The following is a 24,538-nucleotide window of genomic DNA, read 5'->3' as shown; positions in this document are numbered from 1 at the left end:
CGTTAGGCATATTTACGACTGTTACATTCATTATCAACACACGACGGTAACGTTATTAGTGGGGCTGGTGGTAATTTCTATAAATATAGCTAAATCTATTAGTTAGCCGCGTATAGCATCAAGCTAACATTATAATAGGCAGTCTCACCGCCGCAGCTAACTGCAGTCAAACAATAATGTTCCATGACCATAAGCATAACGGTAGTAATATTAGGCATATTTGCGACTGTTGCATTACTTCACACAAGACGGTAATGTTAGCGGAGTTTCTGACCAGGTGGCAAATCCATTAGCAAGCAGCTAACGTTATCTGGTCAAAACAACATTACAGCAGCTACAAGCAGCAAGGTCTTTCCATGAACCGAAAACACACACCCCCGACTCTAGTTTCCCCCTGATGTCGGTCACATTGCTGCTGTCTGGCCAGATGGGCATCACTAGATACATATTTATTTATTTTTGTGTGTGTGGACTTTTTGCTGGAGTCTGTGTTGTTGTTTGCTTTTGATGGCAGCTAGTGACGAACGTAATGTTAGCCACTTCCTGTTAGCCGTCTTCTTCGTTGGTATTTCCACTGGAGCCATGAGGACAAGAGGCAGGCTCTGAACGCGCAGAACGTCACATCTGCCAAATTTGCCGGGGGAAAGTATAACCCGTGGCCAGCATGAAAATCCTGCAATATCTTTGCATTAGGTGAACGCAGAGAGACGCGGCTGGGCTCGTTTTTTAAGTTACGGAAAGGCACATTCACTCATTAGTAATAGAAAACACGTTGTGAACATTTATTTTCCGGCCAAACTTACGGATAGGACCTTTAAAGTCGAGCTGAACCTGAAAATGACATTGTTTTCATTTTAGGTCAAATACCTGGGTATTCAGTGCACCTATTTATTAATGTATGCAAAGAAAATCACAAAAATCTAATTTATTCATTTTCCCACACTTTTTCACGTCAAAAGTACATTTTTCAAGATTTCATTCATACCAGTAATCTACAGTTTGCTCACGTCACCTAGTACTATCAAATTTCTACCCCATTTCAACCAATCATATCACGACATGGCAGCTGTCAATCAATCTTTATTTCAGGAGAATTTTCTCCTCCTAAATGAAGGAGAAAATTGCACCTAGTGTCTGTAATCTGGCAGAATTTCTAGCCCATAAACTAACTACTAACTTGCCCAATTGTATATAACATACAAAATAAAGCAAATGGTAATGTCTAAGAATGCAAAGAAATGTAACTGGCTCATTAAAATCGCATTCCAGGATAACGTTAGTTAACGTAGTTCAGGCTGAATTCAGACCCCGGCCCCTCGGGAGATTTCAGGCCGACAGGGTGCACTCTCCGCTCTGCTCCACACAAAGGCAGCTGGCTGCCTGCGGCTCTAACTCACGTAGTGCCACAACACGCTGAATCCCACTCGATTTGGGGGCGGAACACGGCAGGATTGGCCAAAGCCAAATCCATTCCCCCAAATTGTCAAATCAAATCATCGACATGCTTACTATGGCCCGCCTTTCAACCTGTCATCTCAGACAATTTTAGTTTTTCACTCTGAAACGTGACTGCGACCCATTTGGGCTCCGTTAAGTTAATCTCGTCTTTAAAGGTATAGAGTACCGACACCCAGCCCTAGTAATCATGAGTACTCTGTCATGATTATCACCGATCAGTTATACATGACCCATGGGATATAGTAAGCAGCTTGGGGTATATATCTAGGGTTTACAATATCACGAGACAGTATTTGATGAGTACATGTGTACTTCATCACAAATCCCTCAGTCCTGTGGATACTAAGAAGGAATCACCAATTGCATCACTTTATCACAACGCACGCGTGACCCTTAAGTGTCTTCGCCAACTGTCTTATGTGCTGTGTAGCCTACATCACATTCAGAAAATACATTAGAGCATCAGCTATATTATCTACCATGCCATGTTAAAGAAAACACTGATATGGAGAGGGACATTTCTATATCAGAGCCGGTAAAAAAAAAAAAAAGCACTCGCATCACTGATAGCAGGGCACCATCTCCATCATCCCAGCCAGCTTATCTGGGGGCTGATCTGAATATGCAGAGGTGCTGAGGCTGAGCGGAGCCAGATGATGATAACCTCAGATGGCTTTCTTCAATGACGCTGCATCATTTGAAATGTCGGATGGGCAACCCCCCCCCCCCCCCCTCTCTCTCTCCGGCGTGTCTCGGCACACTAACGAGTGTGCGAGGGGGAAATCACACAGCCTAGACAAAGCCGCGCCACCATTCCGCCTCGGCTAATTTGCCTCGCGGCTGCTTAGCATTCCGCCGCTGCCGAGAGCGAGGGAATCCCCAGGAGCCTATTATGCCTATTTTGTTGTGAATTAAATAAGCGCTGAAGTGCCCGCTTATTACAATGTTATTTTAAATCATTAATTTTCCAAAGCATCTGTTTCTCACAATGGCTACGGTGTCCCCAGAGAGCGAGAGAGGGGGGAGAGAGAGATAGAGAGACAGAGAGAGACTGTTACGTGAGATAAATTAGTTGTTTGAGTGAGGATTGTACCGCTCTGCATGGGGAGAGGTAATACAATGTTTCTCTCATTCTTGACATCGAAGCATAAGGTTTTGATATTAATAATAAGGTCGATGAATAGGGAATTATGGCTGTTGATTTGCTATGGGAGGGCTTTCTGAGTTGGCTCTGCCAGTTCAAATATATAAACCTGTTATTTATACACATGTAAAGGTCTGGCCATTGTTTCTGAGCAACTTTTGCAAAGAGATTTAATCCTGCACTTAAAATGAAGGCAAGTTTACACATTTCATACAAAGAGGCAATTCAAAGTGCTTGAAATAAAATAAATAAAAGAAAGGAGCATAGAGAAATAAAAAGATTACAATGTACAATAAAAGAACAATAAAATAATCAAATCAAATTAAGTAAAATAGAGCAGTGATTCTCAAACTTTTTCACGTCAAGGACCTCTAAATTGACACAAATTAGACCAAGGACCCATTTGATAAGATCCTGTCCCAGGGTCCCCCATCTGATAAGATTTGAGCTTATGTAACAACCCTCTCACTCTCCTGGCCCTGTCTTGCAGGAGCCTGCTGTTGGGGTCGTTGGGTGATTAGGTACAACTCGGCCCGGTGCTCTCAATTGGGCTTAAGAAGACGTTTGTGTTGTCTTGTTATTTTCCCTTAGTTTTTTGTTTTAACTTTGGTGTATGACTCAACCAATTTTTTTTAGCTGGGTTGTAACATCATCATCATCATCTTCAACCACGTCCACTTATCCGGGATCGGGTCATGGAGGGAGGTAGCAGTTCCAGTAGGGAACCCCAAACCTTCCTTTCCCTGGCCACATTAGCCAGCTCTGACTGGGGGATCCTGAGGGGTTCCCAGGCCAGCGTGGATATATCATCTCTCCACCTAGCCCTCGGTCTGCCCCGTGGTCTCCTCCCAGCTGGACGTGCCTGGAACACCTTCCTAGGGAGGTGACCAGGTGGCATCCTTACCAGATGCCCGAACCACCTCAATTGGCTCCTTTCTATGCAAAGGAGCAGCGGCTCTACTCCGAGTCCCTCACGGATGACTGAGCTTCTCACCTTGTCCCTAAGGGAGATGCCTACCATCCTTCTGAGAAAACCCATTCCGGCCGCTTGTATCCGCGATCTTGTTCTTTTGCTCATGACCCATCCTTCATGACCATAGGTGAGGGTAGGAATCAAGATTGACCGATAGATTTGCCTTCTGGCTCAGCTCTGTTTTCGTCACAACGGGGCTCCCACTGCTCCGATTCTCCGGGCCACAGTTGTAACATACTGTATGTAATAATGTCCCTATATTAAAAGAGACTAAAGCTTAAATTAAAGGTGTGACTCACAAGGCTGAGGTAAAACATGTGAAACGATGAAACAACACTTTATTCACCTTCTAGACGACACAAAAACACGGCTCAAGTGCTCTCATTTCTTACACAGTTCCACCGACCATCCACCCGTTTGAGTTCCCTCGGTTCTCCATTGGCCAGCGGGTGTTCATCCCCTGCGTGGTCATGTCCGGCGACCAGCCCGTCTTCATCACCTGGCAGAAGGACGGTCGGCCGATCCCAGCCAGCCTGGGTGTCACCATAGACAACATAGACTTCACCAGCTCCCTGCGCATCTCCAACCTCACACTGCTGCACAATGGCAACTACACCTGCGTCGCTCGCAACCAAGCTGCCTCTGTGGAGCACCAGAGCCAGCTCATCGTCCGAGGTGAGTCGTACAGGCAAATGCCCTCTGGGTCTGCTGTCATTTGCCACCAAGACTTTAAGCCCCAGCAGGGGAGAGAGAGAGAGGGATGGATGGATGATTAGCATGAATAGCAGTCTTTGTGATTTAACTTGTGCATAATCTTCATAAGCTACAGTAAATTGTAGAGTCAGCTAGTCTTCCCATGGGAAAGAGTGCAGCTAAAGTGCTCATAATGTTCAGCTCACATGCAGGAGTCGTCGTAACTATGATCACTACAGTATACTGTATATTTGGTTGGAGAGAAATGGGCATAAGCTTATGGATGCTGCTCTGACATACAGCACATAAGCTTATGGATCCTGCTCTGACATACAGCACATACGCTTATGGATGCTGCTCTGACATACAGCACATACGCTTATGGATGCTGCTCTGACATACAGCACATGACTGACCAATGGGGAATCATTTTGACTTGCAGTCCCTCCCAAATTTGTGGTGCGACCCACGGACCAGGACGGTATTTACGGAAAGGCTGTGATACTCAACTGCTCTGCAGAAGGCTATCCTGTTCCCACCATCCAATGGGAGTACTCTAAAGGTACACACACACACACACACACACACACACACACACACACACACACACACACACACACACACACACACACACAACAAACACACACACACACACACACACACACATATCGCATAACGTACTACTCTATGCAATGCTGCTCAGGTTCAGCAAAAGTGCTGTACATCTTTCATAGACTTTCATAGACTTGTCAAATTGCTTGTCTTCCCTTTTGACTATCTTGTTGAATTGCAAAATAAGATGGGTGTTTTTGTCCTACGGCAAGCTTGTTCTCGATGGCAGATGATCCGTTTGTGAATGCCAACACAACAAACATACTGTCCACAGCCTTGAGGCTGAATGCCAAAACACCTCCGCAAGTCCAAACAAACACTGCCAGATGAGATGCAGCCATGGTTCAAGGAAGAGCTCTATTGTTCCTCTGAAAGGAGGAAATAGGTGTATCATTATGTAAGATAGGCTTCCATGCTTGTCAGTCATGCTTGACTGCTGCTAAATACACAATTGCCGATTGGTATGCGAATATTATTGACACAAACTTTAGCCTGACGTGGGTTTTTAAAAGCCGATATTGATGGTGATTTTTTTTCTATTGAAGCAGCCTGAGCCCATAAGTGTTATTTTGTGCAAATATTCAAACGTTTATTGTTGGAAGGATGAAGGTGGACAAGGTTTCCATCCAAAGGTTTAGCAAATGTGCATCGAATTTTCAGAAAGTCAGCAAAAGAAAATGCGAAATAATTTGCGTTTCCATCCGCTGCTATTATGCGAATTATAGAGCTGTCAATCACCTTGTGTTTGAGTAGTGAGTATAATTTCACTCAATTCTAGAAGTGAGTCACCTTAAAGTTAATATGCCTGTCTTCTCTGTTTACCATGGCGGGTATTGTGCTGTTTATTTACCATGGCATTATTTACTGTGTAGCCCTATTGTGTGTAGGCTACACGGCATGTCATGTTTTGCAGTGATCAAGGCAAACTGCATGGTTTTTGAATGGAGAGACAACGGAATATCGCTGTTTCCGCTGCACTTATCACATTTTCCTTTTATCGATACACCCGACTTTTCCACCTCCCTCAAGCGTGAGAATTGTTTTTGCGATATTTGGAGGTTTTTGCAGCGTTTCCGAGCTGCATATGTGAGCCCACATAGCGGGCGAGGCCGGGCGAGCATCTATGACCTGCATCTGCATCTGCGACCTCGAGGGGAAACCAACGAGGGATGGTAAGAATGAGTGATGAAGAGGAGAACAGGAAGAAGGACGAGGATGAGGCACAATAGACTAGAAAGGAGCGTTTGCGCACGCTCTGTTTCTAGTCAGTTCAACCCCAGCTGACGTTCACTCTGTTCTCTGCAACAGGTGCCGGGGTGCCGCAGTTCCAACCCATCGCCCTCAACTCAGGCTTCCGGATCGAGGTGTTGGTCAACGGCTCTCTGCTCATCAAGCACGTGCTGGAAGAAGACAGTGGCTTCTACCTGTGCAGGGTCAGCAACGACGTCGGCGCCGATGTCAGCAAGTCCATGTACCTCAATGTCAAAAGTAAGTCCTACAGGGAAGATTCTTTAACTCATTCATGGCCAGTTTAGGACTGCCAATATTTAGCACAGGCCAAAGATTTTCATAATTGTTGGTCATATTTCAAGACCCACAGTAAATTATCTATTAGCACCAAAGTGATTTGCAATAGCTCAAAATGAAGATGTACGTCTCTGGGTTCACCAGGAAAAAAAAGTGAGCTTTTAGCATGTTCTGTACTCTACTTATAGCCATTTATATACACCCTGTTTTCACCAAAAAGGTATCTCGGAGAAGAGAAACAGCAGAAAAGGCAATTTTTGTAAAAGACACAATCTCAGGCAGAACTCGCTCTCAATTCTTTTATTTTGAACTGTATTGACATCAGACATGTAAATATTATTCATTATGACACAAATGACAAAATATATATATATATATATATATATATATATATATATATATACATGAAGTGCTTTTTTACATTCAACAATACAGTTTACTCAGTGTGAGTGAGTGTGCAGACAGACAGACAGACAGACAGACAGACAGACAGACAGACACACAGACAGACACACAGACACAGACACAGACACACACACACACACACACACACACACACACACACACACACACACAGAGAGAGAGAGAGAGTTCTGTCCACAGCTGCTGCTGGATCGCACCTCCTTCCCCCACAAATTAGCATAGGAGGGGAACACCAAACTGGTTTGAGATCAGCGTCTAGCCTCCTCTGCCTCGCATCGTTTTCCTCCTCTCGTTCGGGCTGGGACGAATGCTGCGACACAGGAACGGGTCGGGCTTGGCTTTGGGACCAGGCGCTGGAACCGGATCGATCATGTTCGTCACGGGTTTGACTACTGCGAACAACTCAATCCAGGTTCGCCCTGCAGCAAGGCGAGCAGTGCAGCGCGCCGAGGGGCGTTTCAATGGCGTTTTTCCTCTCTACAAGGAAGCGCGTTTCTCTGTTTTTCCTCCTGCTCATTTCAAAACAACAGCTGCGGTATGTGTTTGATCGCGTGTTGTCGGCTTGACTTTGAGGCTAGGGACCTGATAACATGTCACAGGCTGGGGAAGTGTTTGAACTACGCGCTGCACTAATAAAAACAAAAACACGTCAAACACGTCATTGGCCCTCTGGGCTATTCCTGATAACACGTCAAAGACGTCTTTGGCCATGAATGAGTTAATTGAAGTATGCAAAGTTAAAACTTGCCCTACTACAGCCTTCAAGCCTTGTTCATGGCGGCCATTTTCTGGTGCTCTACTGATTGATTGCTTTTTATATGTTTACACCGAAGTTAAAGCCCGCTTCCATACTAGCGGTATTCCGCATCGAGTCCCTGTGTGAGCGGTGGAGGCTGCGCAGCCATTGCACAGCATCGCAGGTTCGGCCATGAATCTGCGCAGCCATCACTAATTCGGCCATTAATCGGCCTTAATTACCGAATTAAAAAATCCGGCTCGGTTAGGTCACCCGCAGGGGTGCTCTTTACACTTCCTGAAAGATTCAGCACGATTGCGCGTAAAATGGCATAGTTGTGGCCGAACACAATTTATGCTCACTCACACGCAGAGACTTTGCATTCTTGTTATATGATTTCATGTTTCTGAGTCATGTCGTGACAGTGTTGATTCACAACACTGTATGCCAAATATTTTTGTCAACTTAATTTTGTGTTCAATTTCAAAAAGTTAAGTTAGTTGCGAAAATGGAACGATGACGTACAACTCAATGGAGCGCTAGTCATACGTATGACAATTCGATCCTGACTGAGACAGCTGGCATATTAACTAGCTAGCCAGCTCTTAGCTACAATAGCTAAGACCGCGGCAGCAACGTTCGTCAGGCTGAAAAAAACACTGAGTGACCAAAATATTAGCTCGTTAACCATTTCGAGCCACAAACAGACAAAACAGTCTACAGTAAATATGACTGAGGAAAACAATCTGCAGTAAATATGACTGAGGAAAACAGTCTACATTAAATATGACTGAGGAAAACAGTCTACAGTAAATATGACTGAGGAAAACAGTCTGCAGTAAATGACTGAGGAAAACAGTCTACAGTAAATATGACTGAGGAAAACAGTCTACAGTAAATATGACAGAGGAAAACAGTCTACAGTAAATATGACTGAGGAAAACAGTCTACAGTAAATATGACTGAGGAAAACAGTCTACAGTAAATATGACAGAGGAAAACAGTCTACAGTAAATATGACTGAGGAAAACAGTCTACAGTAAATATGACAGAGGAAAACAGTCTACAGTAAATATGACAGAGGAAAACAGTCTACAGTAAATATGACAGAGGAAAACAGTCTGCAGTAAATATGACTGAGGAAAACAGTCTACAGTAAATATGACAGAGGAAAACAGTCTACAGTAAATATGACAGAGGAAAACAGTCTACAGTAAATATGACAGAGGAAAACAGTCTACAGTAAATATGACTGAGGAAAACAGTCTGCAGTAAATATGACTGAGGAAAACAGTCTGCAGTAAATATGACTGAGGAAAACAGTCTACAGTAAATATGACTGAGGAAAACAGTCTACAGTAAATATGACTGAGGAAAACAGTCTACAGTAAATATGAATGAGGAAAACAGTCTACAGTAAATATGAATGAGGAAAACAGTCTACAGTAAATATGACAGAGGAAAACAGTCTGCAGTAAATATGACTGAGGAAAACAGTCTACAGTAAATATGACTGAGGAAAACAGTCTACAGTAAATACGACAGAGGAAAACAGTCTACAGTAAATATGAATGAGGAAAACAGTCTACAGTAAATATGACTGAGGAAAACAGTCTACAGTAAATATGACTGAGGAAAACAGTCTGCAGTAAATATGACTGAGGAAAACAGTCTACAGTAAATATGACTGAGGAAAACAGTCTGCAGTAAATATGACTGAGGAAAACAGTCTACAGTAAATATGACTGAGGAAAACAGTCTACAGTAAATATGAATGAGGAAAACAGTCTGCAGTAAATATGACTGAGGAAAACAGTCTACAGTAAATATGAATGAGGAAAACAGTCTACAGTAAATATGAATGAGGAAAACAGTCTACAGTAAATATGACTGAGGAAAATAGTCTAATGCTTGGAAAATGGAAAATGCTTTATGTGACACTCCTGGATTGGTGCAAACATTTATTGTAGAAGCCAAGCTTGTATGTGATTGTATGCGTACACGGCTGCACGTGTGTGTGTGTGTGTGTGTGTGTGTGTGTGTATGTGTGTGTGTGTGTGCGCATGTGTGTGCGCGCGTGTGTGCGTGTGTGTGTGTGTGTGTGTGTGTGTGTATGTGCGCGTGTGATGTGTGAGCTCCAGACGGCCCACTGTAGCATGTTGCTCATTTCGACCAGTCACATGCTAGATGAGGCTGTTATCAAGCTGGAGCAGAGCGCTCCCCGCTGACTGTCTCTCTGTCTGCCAATCCTCTACCTCCCCCATGACTCCCAAAATATCACCCCCCTCACAGACAAACACCCAGCCGTGCACACAGAAGCATCAGCTCTCTCAGTGCAGCCGTTCCAGTCATTTTGGTGTGTGATTTACAGCCAAACATCCTACCCCCATTGACGAGTTTTCTTAATCAGCATTCTCTGATGTTAAAGCCCCATTGTGTAGTTTTTTCTATTTGGGGAAACTGCTCCCCCACAGTTACAGATGCTAATGTTAAATACATCTCCCTGTTATTACGATCAGATATCAGCCTTATTTGACTGTTTCTGCTTGGACTCCTCTCTACTTTGCTTACCTTTCTGCAGTGTTTATAAATGATTGTTGTTGCCTCGACTTGTTTGTGGATAATCGCATCGCTAATCAAACTACATGTAGGCTACTGTAGCAAACAAAACACATTTAACTTCATATACATACTTCATAATAAAAGGGTCCCGTTAGTTTGTCAAGTAGAAAACTATGCTGTGCGGGAAATGGACTTAAAAGTTCCAGGCAACTTAACATTGTCAAGCCGCTCCGGGACGCAGCTACCAAAAATACATAGTGCAGGAACAGGCCTTCCAAGGGTGGTATGGGAATGACAGAGACACCATTCTCCCCCTTAGAAGTCACTGTACCATCAAAATGACTAAAGCTGTTATATTAACACATTGAGTGCCAGCCGTTTTTTCAATGCTGTAGGTAAGTTGTGCCAGGTTTTTTTTTGAGGATTCTGGCTCATTTTACAAGAGCCGAGGATTATTTTCTGTTAAGACTTCGTGAACACCAATCATCTAAAAAGAACTAATAGAATGTGTGCTTTCTCTGTCTAAAAGAGTTCGTTTGTAGAGTTAGTAGTTATGTAGATATTAGCCGTTGAGTACAGCATGGTTTCAGAGATTTACAGAGAGTTTTGAGATAAATGGATTTTTAGAACCACCTCACGTGCCTGTGATTATGGGTGCCCTTGGGCAAGTCTGTATACTGTTTTGTGTGTGTGTGTGTGTGTGTGTGTGTGTGTGTGTGTGTGTGTGTGTGTGTGTGTGTGTGTGTCTCCAAACTCCTCCCTCCGTAGGTGTGGCTTTGCAGTGTTTTGTCACAGGCGAGTTTCTGTTGCCTCACAGATCCCAAAAAAAGAGAACGGAATCGCAGGAGCGGGGAAGAGGAGAGGAGAGGCGAGGGGGGGGGGGGGTTAGACACGGGAGAGAAATTCCTTCGCGATCCCCTTCTTCCAATCTTGAGGCAGCCTACTCCGCTCTGCTGCTGCTGCTGCTGCTGCTGCTCCTCTGGGCTGCTGCTGCTGGCGGCTCTCGGGCAGTCTGGCTTACTGTAAAACCGGCTCGTTCGTTTCTTGAGGTGTCGGCTGAGAGCTTTGAAGAAGCTTTTGCGATTCTGGTCTTATTTATGCGCAAAGGTACTCGAGTGTGTGTGTGTGCGCGCGCGCGTGTGTGTGTGTGTGTGTGTGTGTGTGTGTGTGTGTGTGTGTGTGAAATCGAAAGAGTTTTCGCCCAGCTATTTCCTTGAAAATTAGAATGGCTTTCTCCAGCGGACCCGTGGCTGGGCTTTCTCTCTGTCTGGAGAGAACTGTTGCCACTTAGTGGTCGGTAAAATAGATTATACACATTCTCTTCCTCCAATAGTGGTATAGAAGACGTAAAAGGGGTTGATTGATGTCCCACCGTCAAAAAAAAAAAAATGTTTATGTAAGACGAGATATCTCGTCTTTGGCACTCAACGGTTGGATTATGTAAGACGAGATATCTCGTCCTTGGCACTCAACGTGTTAAGGTTAAAATAAAACATACATAATGGAGCTTTATAGTTTCAATACGCAACTTCTTGCCTTGAGGCAGCAAAGAACACTTGACATGCATCTTGATGAAGCTGTTTGCTGAAATCTGTGGTATAATGTAGCACAGCTACTCTGTGGTATAAAGTAGCAGCACAGCTACTCTGTGGTATAATGTAGCACAGCTACTCTGTGGTAATTTTTCTTTTAGAAAATTGTGTACATTTGACAGTAAAATGCATAAATCTGGTGCACTTTGAGAGCAAAAGTAAGAGGCTAGATCTATGAAGAACTTTGTGATTTTGAAACAATTGAAAAAGAAGCAGTTTACAATGGTTACTAGTTATCTGGCACATTTTACCACAAATTAGACAGCCTAGGTAATTCACAGGAAATATGCTACTGGTGTATTGTGTAGAGTGGCAGGAACATAGAGAGGGACAACTTCTCTCTTTGACCTCACCAACTGGTGGATAATTTATTTCCACAAAACAAAAACATTACAGTAGTGATTTATTACCTCAGTACACACTTTCCTTGAGTTTAGGGTGTCGCTCACCAGTTTCAAGTATTCAATGGCCACATGACCATATTAACTGCTAATTTAATATTAAATGCTGACAAAATAATTTAAAAAATCATGTTAATACTAAAAGGCAATTTTAATGATTAAAATTGTAATCTAGAGATAAATATGACCTATTGTTTTAATTTAAACCAGGGGTTATCAAAGTTTTGATGGCTGAAGGCCAATTTAGGGAACAGTAGGCTAATGACTAGATAACAATGATCCATCGCCAATCATGTTAAAAATTGACATTTTTTTCAATGGAGTTTGGTGTACATAAAAACGTTACTGACTTCTCTGCAAAAACGTTTTGAGTTAGTCACTGCACTTACTTACCAGATAGTTTTACTGTACTTTTAACTATTCAAAACAACTGGGATGGATAACCCACTGAATGGGGTCCGGTAAACAAGGACGGTAGCAAAAGCATCAAGCAGACGCCGCCTCTCGTTCGCCACCTCTGGGGCTTCGGTTGCGGGCGGCTGGGTCCTGGGAAAACCACGGCACGGACAGAGGGAGAACATCTACTCTGTGATCTACTCTGTCACACACAGGCAGCACTTTGCACAACGTGCGCACAACGACAGGCTTTTGTGGTGCCGCAAATGCTCTGTTATCGAGTTTCTTGCCAGTATTATTATTTGACTTTGTGGCCAAAATCGGGGACATTTTCGGGGACAGCTCCAGCCGGGGACAGAGCACCGAAATCGGGGACTGTCCCCGAAAATCGGGGGCGTCTGGTCACCCTACTCTGTGGTATAATGTAGCAGCACAGCTACTCTGTGGTATAATTAAGCAATATAGCACGAGAGCAAGTGTGTTGTGGAGAATATATCCCGCTGATAAGCTGTTATCTGTATATAACAGCTTATCAGCGGGATATATTCCACAACACCACGCAGCTCGAGTGCTATATTGCTTTTATAAAACGGTTTCCAAGTATAATAATATAATAATAATAATACTATAAGTCCGACTGGCATTGTATTCTGATAGAGTCAGTTGAAACACTACTGTAAGGCGGGACCTCTAGCAAGAAGATAGACGTGCGGGTGATTTGATTGGATCGTTCTGGAGACTGAAGTCGACATTGGCCAATCCTGGCGCTTGCTGAGAAGCTGAGAGCGTTTTGCAAAGCCCGACACCAGAGCCGTATGCCGACACCAAGTAACGTTACGTCTTATTTAGAAATGCGGGGTTAAGAGTGAGGGCGCGCGAGAGAGGGGTTAAGACATTAGCCCGCGTGTATTCTTGTACAAAACATCATTTTCTGCGAAGTATTAGTAAAGTTATAAGCGAAGATCGATTCACAAGGATCTGACAGCTGTCTCCGCCATTTGTTTTTTTTGAAACCAAAGGCTTTTAGTAAGAGAGTTGCCATGGCAACCAATAACCGAGTCCAATAACCCATGGCCATGGGTTATTGGACTCGGTTATTGGATTTATACAATGGCTGTGAACCAATCAGATTGCTTGATTTGAGAGAGCCGTTTTATAATGTAGCACAGCTACTCTGTGGTATAATGTAGCACAGCTACTCTGTGGTATAATGTAGCAGCACAGCTACTCTGTGGTATAATGTAGCACAGCTACTCTGTGGTATAATGTAGCACAGCTACTCTGTGGTATAATGTAGCAGCACAGCTACTCTGTGGTATAATGTAGCACAGCTACTCTGTGGTATAGCATGTACATGCCGCGCTGGCCCTGCAGCTCGCATACGCAGCTCGGCCGCTACCCGGCCTCGCCCACAGCTCGGCTCACATACACAGCTCAGCTGTTGCGTGGCCTCGCCTGCTCTATTGGCGCGCACGGGTGTGTGTGTGTGTGTGTGCGGGTGTGCGTGTGCGTGCGTACGTGCACTTTAGCAGGCAAAGCGCTCATTAACCCTGGAAGCCTCTCTGTGTGCTTAATGGGTGTTGTGTCCAGTCCAGCAGCATGTGTGAGTGAGACTGTGGGCCAGTGATGTCATAATTGGTCATATACCTGGCTGCAATGATCTGTACACCCTGTGCTGTTTGTGTGTGTTGTTTATCCAGGCCAGCCTGCACTTGAGCACTGGCAGCTACTTAAAGGCCGGCTTTACCGTGGGGAATATGAATATATATTAAATCTCACGCCCCTAAGGTTTTCGAATCCGTTGAAATTTTTGAAATTGGTTGTTTCCCGCCAGAGATATCACCAGAAATCCACTCTGTGTGTGTGTGTGGGGGGGGGGGGGGGGTGGAGGGGAGGGGCGGGTGCGGGGACCCGAAATACTACATTTCCTACAATGCACTGGGCTCGCGTGGCCTTCGTTTCCACACCCACCCCTCAGGCATTTGGCTGATATCAAACTCCAGTAGGTGGCGGTAATGCACATATATGCTTGCCAACCGCCATAAAAGTCGAAGAAGAAGAAGGCTTCGACATAAAAAGATTTAGTAGAAGAAGAAAAAATTACAAAACATAAAAAAAAAAATTGCCTCCAAATTGCACCAAATTTAAACGGTCGGGAGATGTCTTCATAAAAAAAATTTCATGCATTTTAAGGCATTTTTGTAGGAGTTTGATGTTGTAACCATTTCATGTAAAAATGTGTAAAATCGGGTACATTGCTCAGCGTTGATTTCGTTACTTCAACGCACCTACTACTAGATGTAAAATTTGACGAGCTTTCCAATGCCGCCAGTCCCGTGTCTGTCCGTGCTTCCGTTCCAGAGATATGGTCTCTTTGCAAGGAGCTATGGAAAGCTAACCTAGCTACCATAGGCTAGGCAGTTGAAAAAAGATGGCTGCCTTTTGCTTTTCTTCGAGACCTCTGAAGGGGCGTGGAGGACCTCTAGAGGCGGGACCATGGCTCACAACACTTGTAGTTCATAGGCGCTCGACTTCCGCAAGGCGGACTCGGGCCAGATGATGCGTAACGCGTCGGCTGGCCCGAAAAATATGTGAGAGATGGTTGATAGGTCAGGCAGGGAAGCACCAATTTCAAAAATTTCAACGGATTCGAAAACCTTAGGGGCGTGAGATTTAATATATATTCATATTCCCCACGGTAAAGCCGTCCTTTAAGAGGCTTAGGAGCCAATTAGGGAGGCACACAAGCTGATGCACGCTGGAGTGATCACGTGACTGATAGTATGATCTTCGCTGTGTGTTATTGGCTGCCCAAGTATCGCTTGGTGTATCAGTAAATATTATACAGTGTAGGTAGGGCCATACGAAATCAGTCGCCCCCCCCAAAAAAAGTATGTATTTTTCCACAAATTCAGTTTTTTCCATTTAAATTTGAATTTAGAGGTTAGGGTTGTTGTTGTTTTTTCTTCTTCTTCTTCATTTGTTGATGATGACTTAGCTGTCTCAGACAGCTTCTTCGCCATGTTTGTCAAAGTGACAACTAATGTGTGAGGTGACGTAAGCGTCCCACGCAAGACTGACCCCCATTCTCAAAACAGCCGAATCGAGAACAGAATTATTTCTCTAGACCTATTTTACAATTATGAAATGGGTTACTACAATAATTATGTCATTTTTTGGAGGGGGGGGGGGGGGGGAACAAACAATTCAGCCAAAATGGAAAATTCTGCAATATAATTCCATGTTTTACAGTTGATTCCATTTTTACTACGAAATAAACCGTGATTCCAAATCATATAGGGCCCTACAGTAGATAGACAGGCAGACAAACAGAGACTCTCTCTCTCTCTCTCTCTCTCTATCTCTCTCTCTCTCTCTCTCTCTCTCTCTCTCACACACACACACACAAGAACACACTAATTCAAAGACGCAATGTAAAGGCACAGATGCAGTACAGTGCATTGCAGTGCAAGCATTAGAAAAAGAAGAATGGGCCAGTGTTAATGCAGTGCTTCAGATAGATCCGCTCTGCCAGGCTATTGTGCTGGACTTCCTGAGAAATGAATTGCAGCTATTGTGATGTCCTAGCTTGGCACTTTCATTGTTATGAGTGTCTGTGCAGAGGCTAATGTCTCATCATCATACACCATGCATCATCCACCATGAACACTGCCACTGCACTCAACAGCCAGCACAAATTGCTTGTGTGTGTGTGTGTGTGTGTGTGTGTGTGTGTGTGTGTGTGTTTGTGCACAGTGCGTGCGTGCGTGCATACATACATTTGTATGTATGTTTATGCCAGATTGCCCACCGCCCCCTTAAAAGTACACTACAACTTCTTTGTGGAACCAAGGACCAGTAATCAACTCTTTTTTGGTCTTACTGTAGTATTGATAGCAAAGAAAAGATTCTTATTCAATTCCCAGTTAAACATCTCTACCCTCCAAAACAAATGGAATTGGGTCAATTCATTAGCAATCCACAGTGGATGCTATCAGAGTCAGTCAACAGCCACTTAATGTTTATCAGTGCCAATTAAGACCAATCAAGTCTATTAGACATCATAATGTCACCAGACACAGTGATGAGAGCCGAGCGCATAATGAGACCTAATTGAAGAGAGATGGTATTGTTGTGTGGTCAGCGTCCCCCAGACAACAAGAGGGAATCTCCTGTTCTCTATTCTGCATCTTTGTCATTTCTTTGCTCGTAATCTGCATCCCTCCCTCCTCCCAACTCACCACAGACGCCCACCGCTCTCCGGTATCCTGCTCCCAAGCCAATTGTGCAGCTAAGGGAATTATTTCAGTACATTGCAGGCGGCCAGTGAATCGGCCAGTCATCTGTGTGATCACCACAGCCCCCCTGTCCTCCAGATGTCTCTTCCTCACTGCCCTCTTGCACTGTGCCTGCAGGGCAGGGAGCAACACAGATCTCGGCTCGTCTTGCCTCGACTGGGCCCTGTGGCCTACAGCCAGGGGTCATGTGGCCTACAACCAGGGGCCCTGTGGCCTACAGCCAGGGGTCATGTGGTCTATAACCAGGGGACCTGTGGCCTACAGCCAGGGGACATGTGGCCTACAGCCAGGGGTCATGTGGCCTATAACCAGGGGACCTGTGGCCTACAGCCAGGGGTCATGTGGCCTACAACCAGGGGACCTGTGGCCTACAGCCAGGGGTCATGTGGCCTACAACCAGGGGACCTGTGGCCTACAGCCAGGGGTCATGTGGCCTACAACCAGGGGACTTGTGGCCTACAGCCAGGGGTCATGTGGCCTATAACCAGGGGACCTGTGGCCTACAGCCAGGGGTCATGTGGCCTACAACCAGGGGACTTGTGGCCTACAGCCAGGGGTCATGTGGCCTATAACAAAGGGACCTGTGGCCTACAGCCAGGGGTCATGTGGCCTACAGCCAGGGGTCATGTGGCCTATAACCAGGGGACCTGTGGCCTATAGCCAGGGGTCATGTGGCCTACAACCAGGGGACCTGTGGCCTACAGCCAAGGGTCATGTGGCCTACAACCAGGGGACCTGTGGCCTACAGCCAGGGGTCATGTGGCCTACAACCAGGGGACCTGTGGCCTACAGCCAGGGGTCATGTGGCCTATAACCAGGGGACCTGTGGCCTATAACCAGGGGACCTGTGGCCTATAGGGGTCATGTGGCCTACAGCCAGGGGTCATGTGGCCTACAGCCAGGGGTCATGTGGCCTACAACCAGGGGACATGTGGCCTACAGCCAGGGGACCTGTGGCCTACAGCCAGGGGTCATGTGGCCTACAGCCAGGGGTCATGTGGCCTACAGGCAGGGGTCATGTGGCCTATAACCAGGGGACCTGTGGCCTACAGCCAGGGGTCATGTGGCCTACAGCCAGGGGCCCTGTGGCCTACAGCCAGGGGTCATGTGGCCTACAACCAGGGGCCCTGTGGCCTACATCGGCCCTGTTCAGCCAGGGGCCCTGTGGCCTACATCGGCCCTGTTCAACCATGGGCCCTGTGGCCTACAGCCAGGGGTCATGTGGCCTACAACCAGGGGCCCTGTGGCCTACAGCCAGGGGTCATGTGGTCTATAACCAGGGGACCTGTGGCCTACAGCCAGGGGACATGTGGCCTACAGCCAGGGGTCATGTGGCCTATAACCAGGGGACCTGTGGCCTACAGCCAGGGGTCATGTGGCCTACAACCAGGGGACCTGTGGCCTACAGCCAGGGGTCATGTGGCCTACAACCAGGGGACCTGTGGCCTACAGCCAGGGGTCATGTGGCCTACAACCAGGGGACCTGTGGCCTACAGCCAGGGGTCATGTGGCCTACAACCAGGGGACTTGTGGCCTACAGCCAGGGGTCATGTGGCCTATAACCAGGGGACCTGTGGCCTACAGCCAGGGGTCATGTGGCCTACAACCAGGGGACTTGTGGCCTACAGCCAGGGGTCATGTGGCCTATAACAAAGGGACCTGTGGCCTACAGCCAGGGGTCATGTGGCCTACAGCCAGGGGTCATGTGGCCTATAACCAGGGGACCTGTGGCCTATAGCCAGGGGTCATGTGGCCTACAACCAGGGGACCTGTGGCCTACAGCCAAGGGTCATGTGGCCTACAACCAGGGGACCTGTGGCCTACAGCCAGGGGTCATGTGGCCTACAACCAGGGGACCTGTGGCCTACAGCCAGGGGTCATGTGGCCTACAACCAGGGGACCTGTGGCCTACAGCCAGGGGTCATGTGGCCTATAACCAGGGGACCTGTGGCCTATAACCAGGGGACCTGTGGCCTATAGGGGTCATGTGGCCTACAGCCAGGGGTCATGTGGCCTACAGCCAGGGGTCATGTGGCCTACAACCAGGGGACATGTGGCCTACAGCCAGGGGACCTGTGGCCTACAGCCAGGGGTCATGTGGCCTACAGCCAGGGGTCATGTGGCCTACAGGCAGGGGTCATGTGGCCTATAACCAGGGGACCTGTGGCCTACAGCCAGGGGTCATGTGGCCTACAGCCAGGGGCCCTGTGGCCTACAGCCAGGGGTCATGTGGCCTACAACCAGGGGCCCTGTGGCCTACATCGGCCCTGTTCAGCCAGGGGCCCTGTGGCCTACATCGGCCCTGTTCAACCATGGGCCCTGTGGCCTACAGCCAGGGGTCATGTGGCCTACATCAGCCCCATTCAACCAGGGGCCCTGTGGCCTACAGCCAGGGGTCATGTGGCCTACAGCCAGGGGTCATGTGGCCTACAACCAGGGGCCCTGTGGCCTACATCGGCACTGTTCAGCCAGGGGCCCTGTGGCCTACATCGGCCCTGTTCAACCATGGGCCCTGTGGCCTACAGCCAGGGGTCATGTGACCTACATCAGCCCGATTCAACCAGGGGCCCTGTGGCCTACAATCAGGGGCCCTGTGGCCTACATCAGCCCCATTCAACCAGGGGCCCTGTGGCCTACAACCAGGGGCCCTGTGGCCTACAGCCAGGGGCCCTGTGGCTTACATCAGTCTGCCAGGCACACACAGTGTGGGGCTAGATGGGGACTAGCATTATTATCTGATTTGCTCTGATCTTTATTTTTAAAGGGATAGTTGCTTTTGATATAATAAACTAGACATCTCGCGCGCTCGATTCCTTGGCTCGCTAGCTCAGCCGCTGCACAGCCTCGCCCGCCCTGCAACTCGCATACACAGCTCGGCCGCTGCATGGACTCGCCTGCTCTCACTGATGTCACTCACTGATGATGTCATAGACATTCTGACATCATCAGTGATGTCACAATTGCTTGAGTGTAACCAAAAAACAATTGCTTGAGTAATATCACTGATGATGTCATAGACCATTGGTTCCCAAACTGTGGTCCGCGGACCACTGGTGGACTGCAATCAACAATGTTCCTGCATAACGGTAGTAATGTTAGGCATATTTGTGACTGTTACATTATCCAAACAAGCTAATGTTATCTAATAGCCAGCCTCACAGCAGCTAACACAACACGCTAATGTGCTGGTGTTAGCTGGACACAACCAAACAGAACAGGAACTTGATATTTTATTGCAGTCAAACAATATTCCATAAGCATAATGGTAGTAACGTTAGGCATACTGTATTTGCGACGATGGTAACGTTATTAGCGGAGCTTCTGGGTGGTAGCAAGCAAGCTAACGTTATCTAATAGCCAGCCAAAACCACAATATCACAGCAGCTAATACAACAAGCTAACGCTAATGTAAAATTAACCGAAAACACAGCCCCGACTCTAGTAGTTTCCCCCTGACGTGGACATTGCTGCTGTTTGGCCAGACGGGCTTCACTAGATAAATATTTTTTCTTTTTCTGTGTGGACTTGCATTGTTAGTTGTTTAGCCTGTGTTGGCCTTCTTCTTCGTTGGTGTATTTACTGGCTGAAGCACTGAGAGGCAGGCTCGTGAATGTGCAGAAACGTCACAGCCAGACGATTTTCCGCGAAACCTCGGCCCAAGAGGAGCTGAAGTCAGCATGGCACAAGAATGGCTGAATGCAGAGAGACGCGCCTGGTCTAATTTTTTAAGTTATGTTATGAAGCATTCACTCATTAGTAATAAAAAACACTTTATGGACATTCATTTCTTCCCAAATCTTACATAATGGGCCTTTAAGCGAGAGAGAGAGAGAGAGAGAGAGAGAGAGAGAGAGAGAGAGAGAGAGAGAGAGAGAGAGAGAGAGAGAAGACGTGATCTCTGGGATTTACCTTAGGTTCTTAACTTAGGTCCTATATTAATAATAATATTGACTGAATGAGAGCATAATTTATTTTTATTTATAGATTTCAGTTCTGTGTTCAACTGTATGCAGAAACACATTTTGATTAAAAGGCTTTGTGACATCAACACAAATTGCCACATGATACAGTGGATTAAAGAATTCCTCTCGGATCGAGCACAGAGAGTGAGGTTCAGTGGCATCACTTCTGAGACAGTTATCCTGAATACAGGAGCACCACAAGGCTGCGTCCTTTCTGCTGTTTTATTTTCCTTGTACACGAATGCAATACAAATTATGAATGCAATCATCTGCCAATTGTATAAATATGCTGATGATATGGTGTTAGTTGGCCTTATGAAGGCAGGGGACACAGTTAATGAATCTACATACTTCCACCACATTGAAGAACTTATTAAATGGTGTGAAGACAGTGCCCTTTATATTAATGGAGCTAAAACTAGGGAGCTGGTCATTGCGAGTCACCGCAACGCAGGTCAAGATTTTACACCTGTTTTGATTGATGACCAGCCTGTTGAAACAGTAGAGGAGTTTAAATACGTAGGAACCTTTTTTGACTCCAATCTAAGTTTCAGAGCCAACACAGAATACATCTTTAAAAAAGCAATGCAGCGTTTGTATGTAATCAGGAAATTGGATTCATACAAAATCAGCAAAGCTATTCTGGAGACGTCTACAGGAGTCTTATTGAAAGTATTTTGACCTTTATGTGCACATGGTATGGGAATCTAGGAGTTAAGAACAGAAATATACTGTCCCGAATTATAAACATGGCAAGTAAAATTATTGGGAAAGAACAACTTGGATGTATTTATAAAACACGGGTGGCACGAAAAGCCAGACAAATTGTCTGTGACCCTGTACATCCCCTTTTTAATGAGTTCACAAAACTGCCCTCGGGACGACGCTATAGAGTTCCTGCAGCAACCAAGAACATCTATACAAAAAATCTTTCATACCAAACGCAATAAATTTGCTAAATTCATAAACGTCAGACTCATCCACATCAGAACCATGTCCGTTATCGCTGTCTGTATTGTCTGTATTGTGCTGTTGTCCTGTTGTCTTGTTCTATGTTGTATTATGTACCCTTTTCCTGTGCTGTGTGTCTGTGTACTGTACTTTTCATGTGTGCAAGAAAACCTGTGAAGCCAAAGACAAATTTCCACATTGTGGACAACAATAAATTGAATTGAATTGAATTTTATTTTATTTTATTTTATTTTATTTTATTTTATTTTATTTTATTTTATTTTATTGTTTTCAGTGCATTTTGGTGATCAGCGAAAAAGAAAAAGGCCTATATTGGAATATTCATTCTGGTATAATTGTGTGTTATTATGTAACCATCCTGGTCCCTAACATTGTTGTCCACAACACTCACACCATCAGTTAAAGATATTTGCAACATTTTCTCTTTGTATCTTTTTTGTGTGTGTTTCCACTCTGCATTGCGACATTCAGGGGGTGATTGTGTAATCATCATCATACTCCTGTGAAAATCAATGGCAGGTCCATGTTCTATTCCTGGCTACTAGAAATTGCCATTTTCTAAGAGCAGAGATTGGAGAGAGAGAGGGAGAGGAGGGGGGAGAGAGGGAGGTGAGGTGGGGAGAGGAGAGACTGTCCGATGCTGGTTGGCATGGTAACCTGGCCAGGTGAAAGGGAGTCTGGGAGAAAGGGGGGGGGGGTGGGCTATTGTCTCACGGGAGTAGCCTATCAGCAGCCAGCCTATCCCCCACTATCCCCTGCAGGCTTAGGCGTATCATCACTGCCCTCTGGGTTGTTGTGCAGGAACAGGGCTCTCCTCACCTCCACATAAAAGGCACACTCCTGATCGCATATTGAAATGTTTTTCTTTTTCTTTTTTCTTTTTCTTTTTCTTTTTCTTTTTAAATCATTTGTTTTTGTATTTTTTACAGATGCAAGAACAGATATCATCCATGCGTACTCTGCTCGGATGAAAAATAAAGACCGTTTCTATCGGTCAAAGCACACTGGCATACTCTACAGCACATGCCTTTGTCTCAATGTTGTGGTTTCATTGAGCCCCAGAAAAGGGACTAAACCCCAAACCTCAACATATGATCTGTCCTCTCTCACCACCCTGTCCATCAATTATCATTGCTCTCACATTGAAGTGTATTTACATACTGTACTGTATGTTACTAGTACAGTAAGATCCAGCTTTGAAGTGTATTTACATACTGTACTGTATGTTACTAGTACAGTAAGATCCAGCTTTGAAGTGTATTTACATACTGTACTGTATGTTACTAGTACAGTAAGATCCAGCTTTGAAGTGTATTTACATACTGTACTGTATGTTACAAGTATAGTAAGATCCAGCTTTGAAGTGTATTTACATACTGTACTGTATGTTACTAGTATAGTAAGATCCAGCTTTGAAGTGTATTTACATACTGTACTGTATGTTACTAGTACAGTAAGATCCAGCTTTGAAGTGTATTTACATACTGTACTGCATGTTACTAGTAAGATCCAGCTTTGAAGTGTATTTACATACTGTACTGTATGTTACTAGGATATAGTAAGATCCAGCTTTGAAGTGTATTTACATACTGTACTGTACGTTACTAGTACAGTAAGATCCAGCTTTGAAGTGTATTTACATACTGTACTGTATGTTACTAGTACAGTAAGATCCAGCTGAAGTGTATTTACATACTGTACTGTATGTTACTAGTATAGTATGATCCAGCTTTGAAGTGTATTTACATACTGTACTGTACGTTACTAGTACAGTAAGATCCAGCTTTGAAGTGTATTTACATACTGTACTATGTTACTAGTACAGTAAGATCCAGCTGAAGTGTATTTACATACTGTACTGTATGTTACTAGTATAGTATGATCCAGCTTTGAAGTGTATTTACATACTGTACTGTATGTTACTAGTACAGTAAGATCCAGCTTTGAAGTGTATTTACATACTGTACTGTATGTTACTAGTATAGTATGATCCAGCTTTGAAGTGTATTTACATACTGTACTGTATGTTACTAGTATAGTAAGATCCAGCTTTGAAGTGTATTTACATACTGTACTGTATGTTACTAGTATAGTAAGATCCAGCTTTGAAGTGTATTTACATACTGTACTGTATGTTACTAATACAGTAAGATCCAGCTTTGAAGTGTATTTACATACTGTACTGTATGTTACTAATACAGTAAGATCCAGCTTTGAAGTGTATTTATATACTGTACTGTATGTTACTAGTATAGTAAGATCCAGCTTTGAAGTGTATTTACATACTGTACTGTATGTTACTAATACAGTAAGATCCAGCTTTGAAGTGTATTTACATACTGTACTGTATGTTACTAATACAGTAAGATCCAGCTTTGAAGTGTATAAACATACTGTACTGTATGTTACTAGTACACTAAGATCCAGCTTTGAAGTGTATTTACATACTGTCCAGCAATACCACCCTGTGTGTAGGACTGCAACTAACATTTATTTTCATTATTGATTAATCTGTTGATTATTTTCGCGATAATCGATTAGTCGTTTGGTCTATAGAATGTCACAAAATGGTGAAAAATGTCAATCACTTTTTCCCCAAAGCCCACAATGACATCCTCATGTCTCCTTTTGTTCTGAATAACAACATAACAGTCCACAACCCAAAGATAAGAGGAAGAAAACCTTCACATTTAAGAAGCTGGAATGAGAGACTTCTTCTTTCTACTTTTGTAGAAATTAGTCTAAACGATTAATCGATTATTAAAAGAATAGTTGGCGAATAGTTGTCA

General features: G+C 44.9%; 1 protein-coding gene across 2 annotated transcripts in view; it reads left to right on the top strand.

Moving 5' to 3' along the window:
- The window catches only part of LOC310786774 (cell adhesion molecule DSCAM-like), a gene marked incomplete at both ends in the record, with an annotated part of 256,515 nt that overhangs the window by 175,383 nt on the left and 56,594 nt on the right, over positions 1 to 24,538 (top strand). For both annotated transcript variants that reach the window (XM_083648066.1, XM_083648065.1), the window contains 3 exons: positions 3,972 to 4,250; positions 4,711 to 4,830; positions 6,189 to 6,368. In XM_083648066.1, the coding sequence (XP_083504192.1) occupies positions 3,972 to 4,250; positions 4,711 to 4,830; positions 6,189 to 6,368 (579 nt within the window). The remainder of the gene's footprint in view (positions 1 to 3,971; positions 4,251 to 4,710; positions 4,831 to 6,188; positions 6,369 to 24,538) is intronic.

Source organism: Poromitra crassiceps (genome assembly GCF_964638095.1).
Source record: "Poromitra crassiceps genome assembly, chromosome: 1".
NCBI lineage: Eukaryota > Metazoa > Chordata > Actinopteri > Beryciformes > Melamphaidae > Poromitra > Poromitra crassiceps.
Note: the sequence above shows the minus strand (reverse complement) of the source record. Positions and strands in the feature narration are given on the sequence as shown.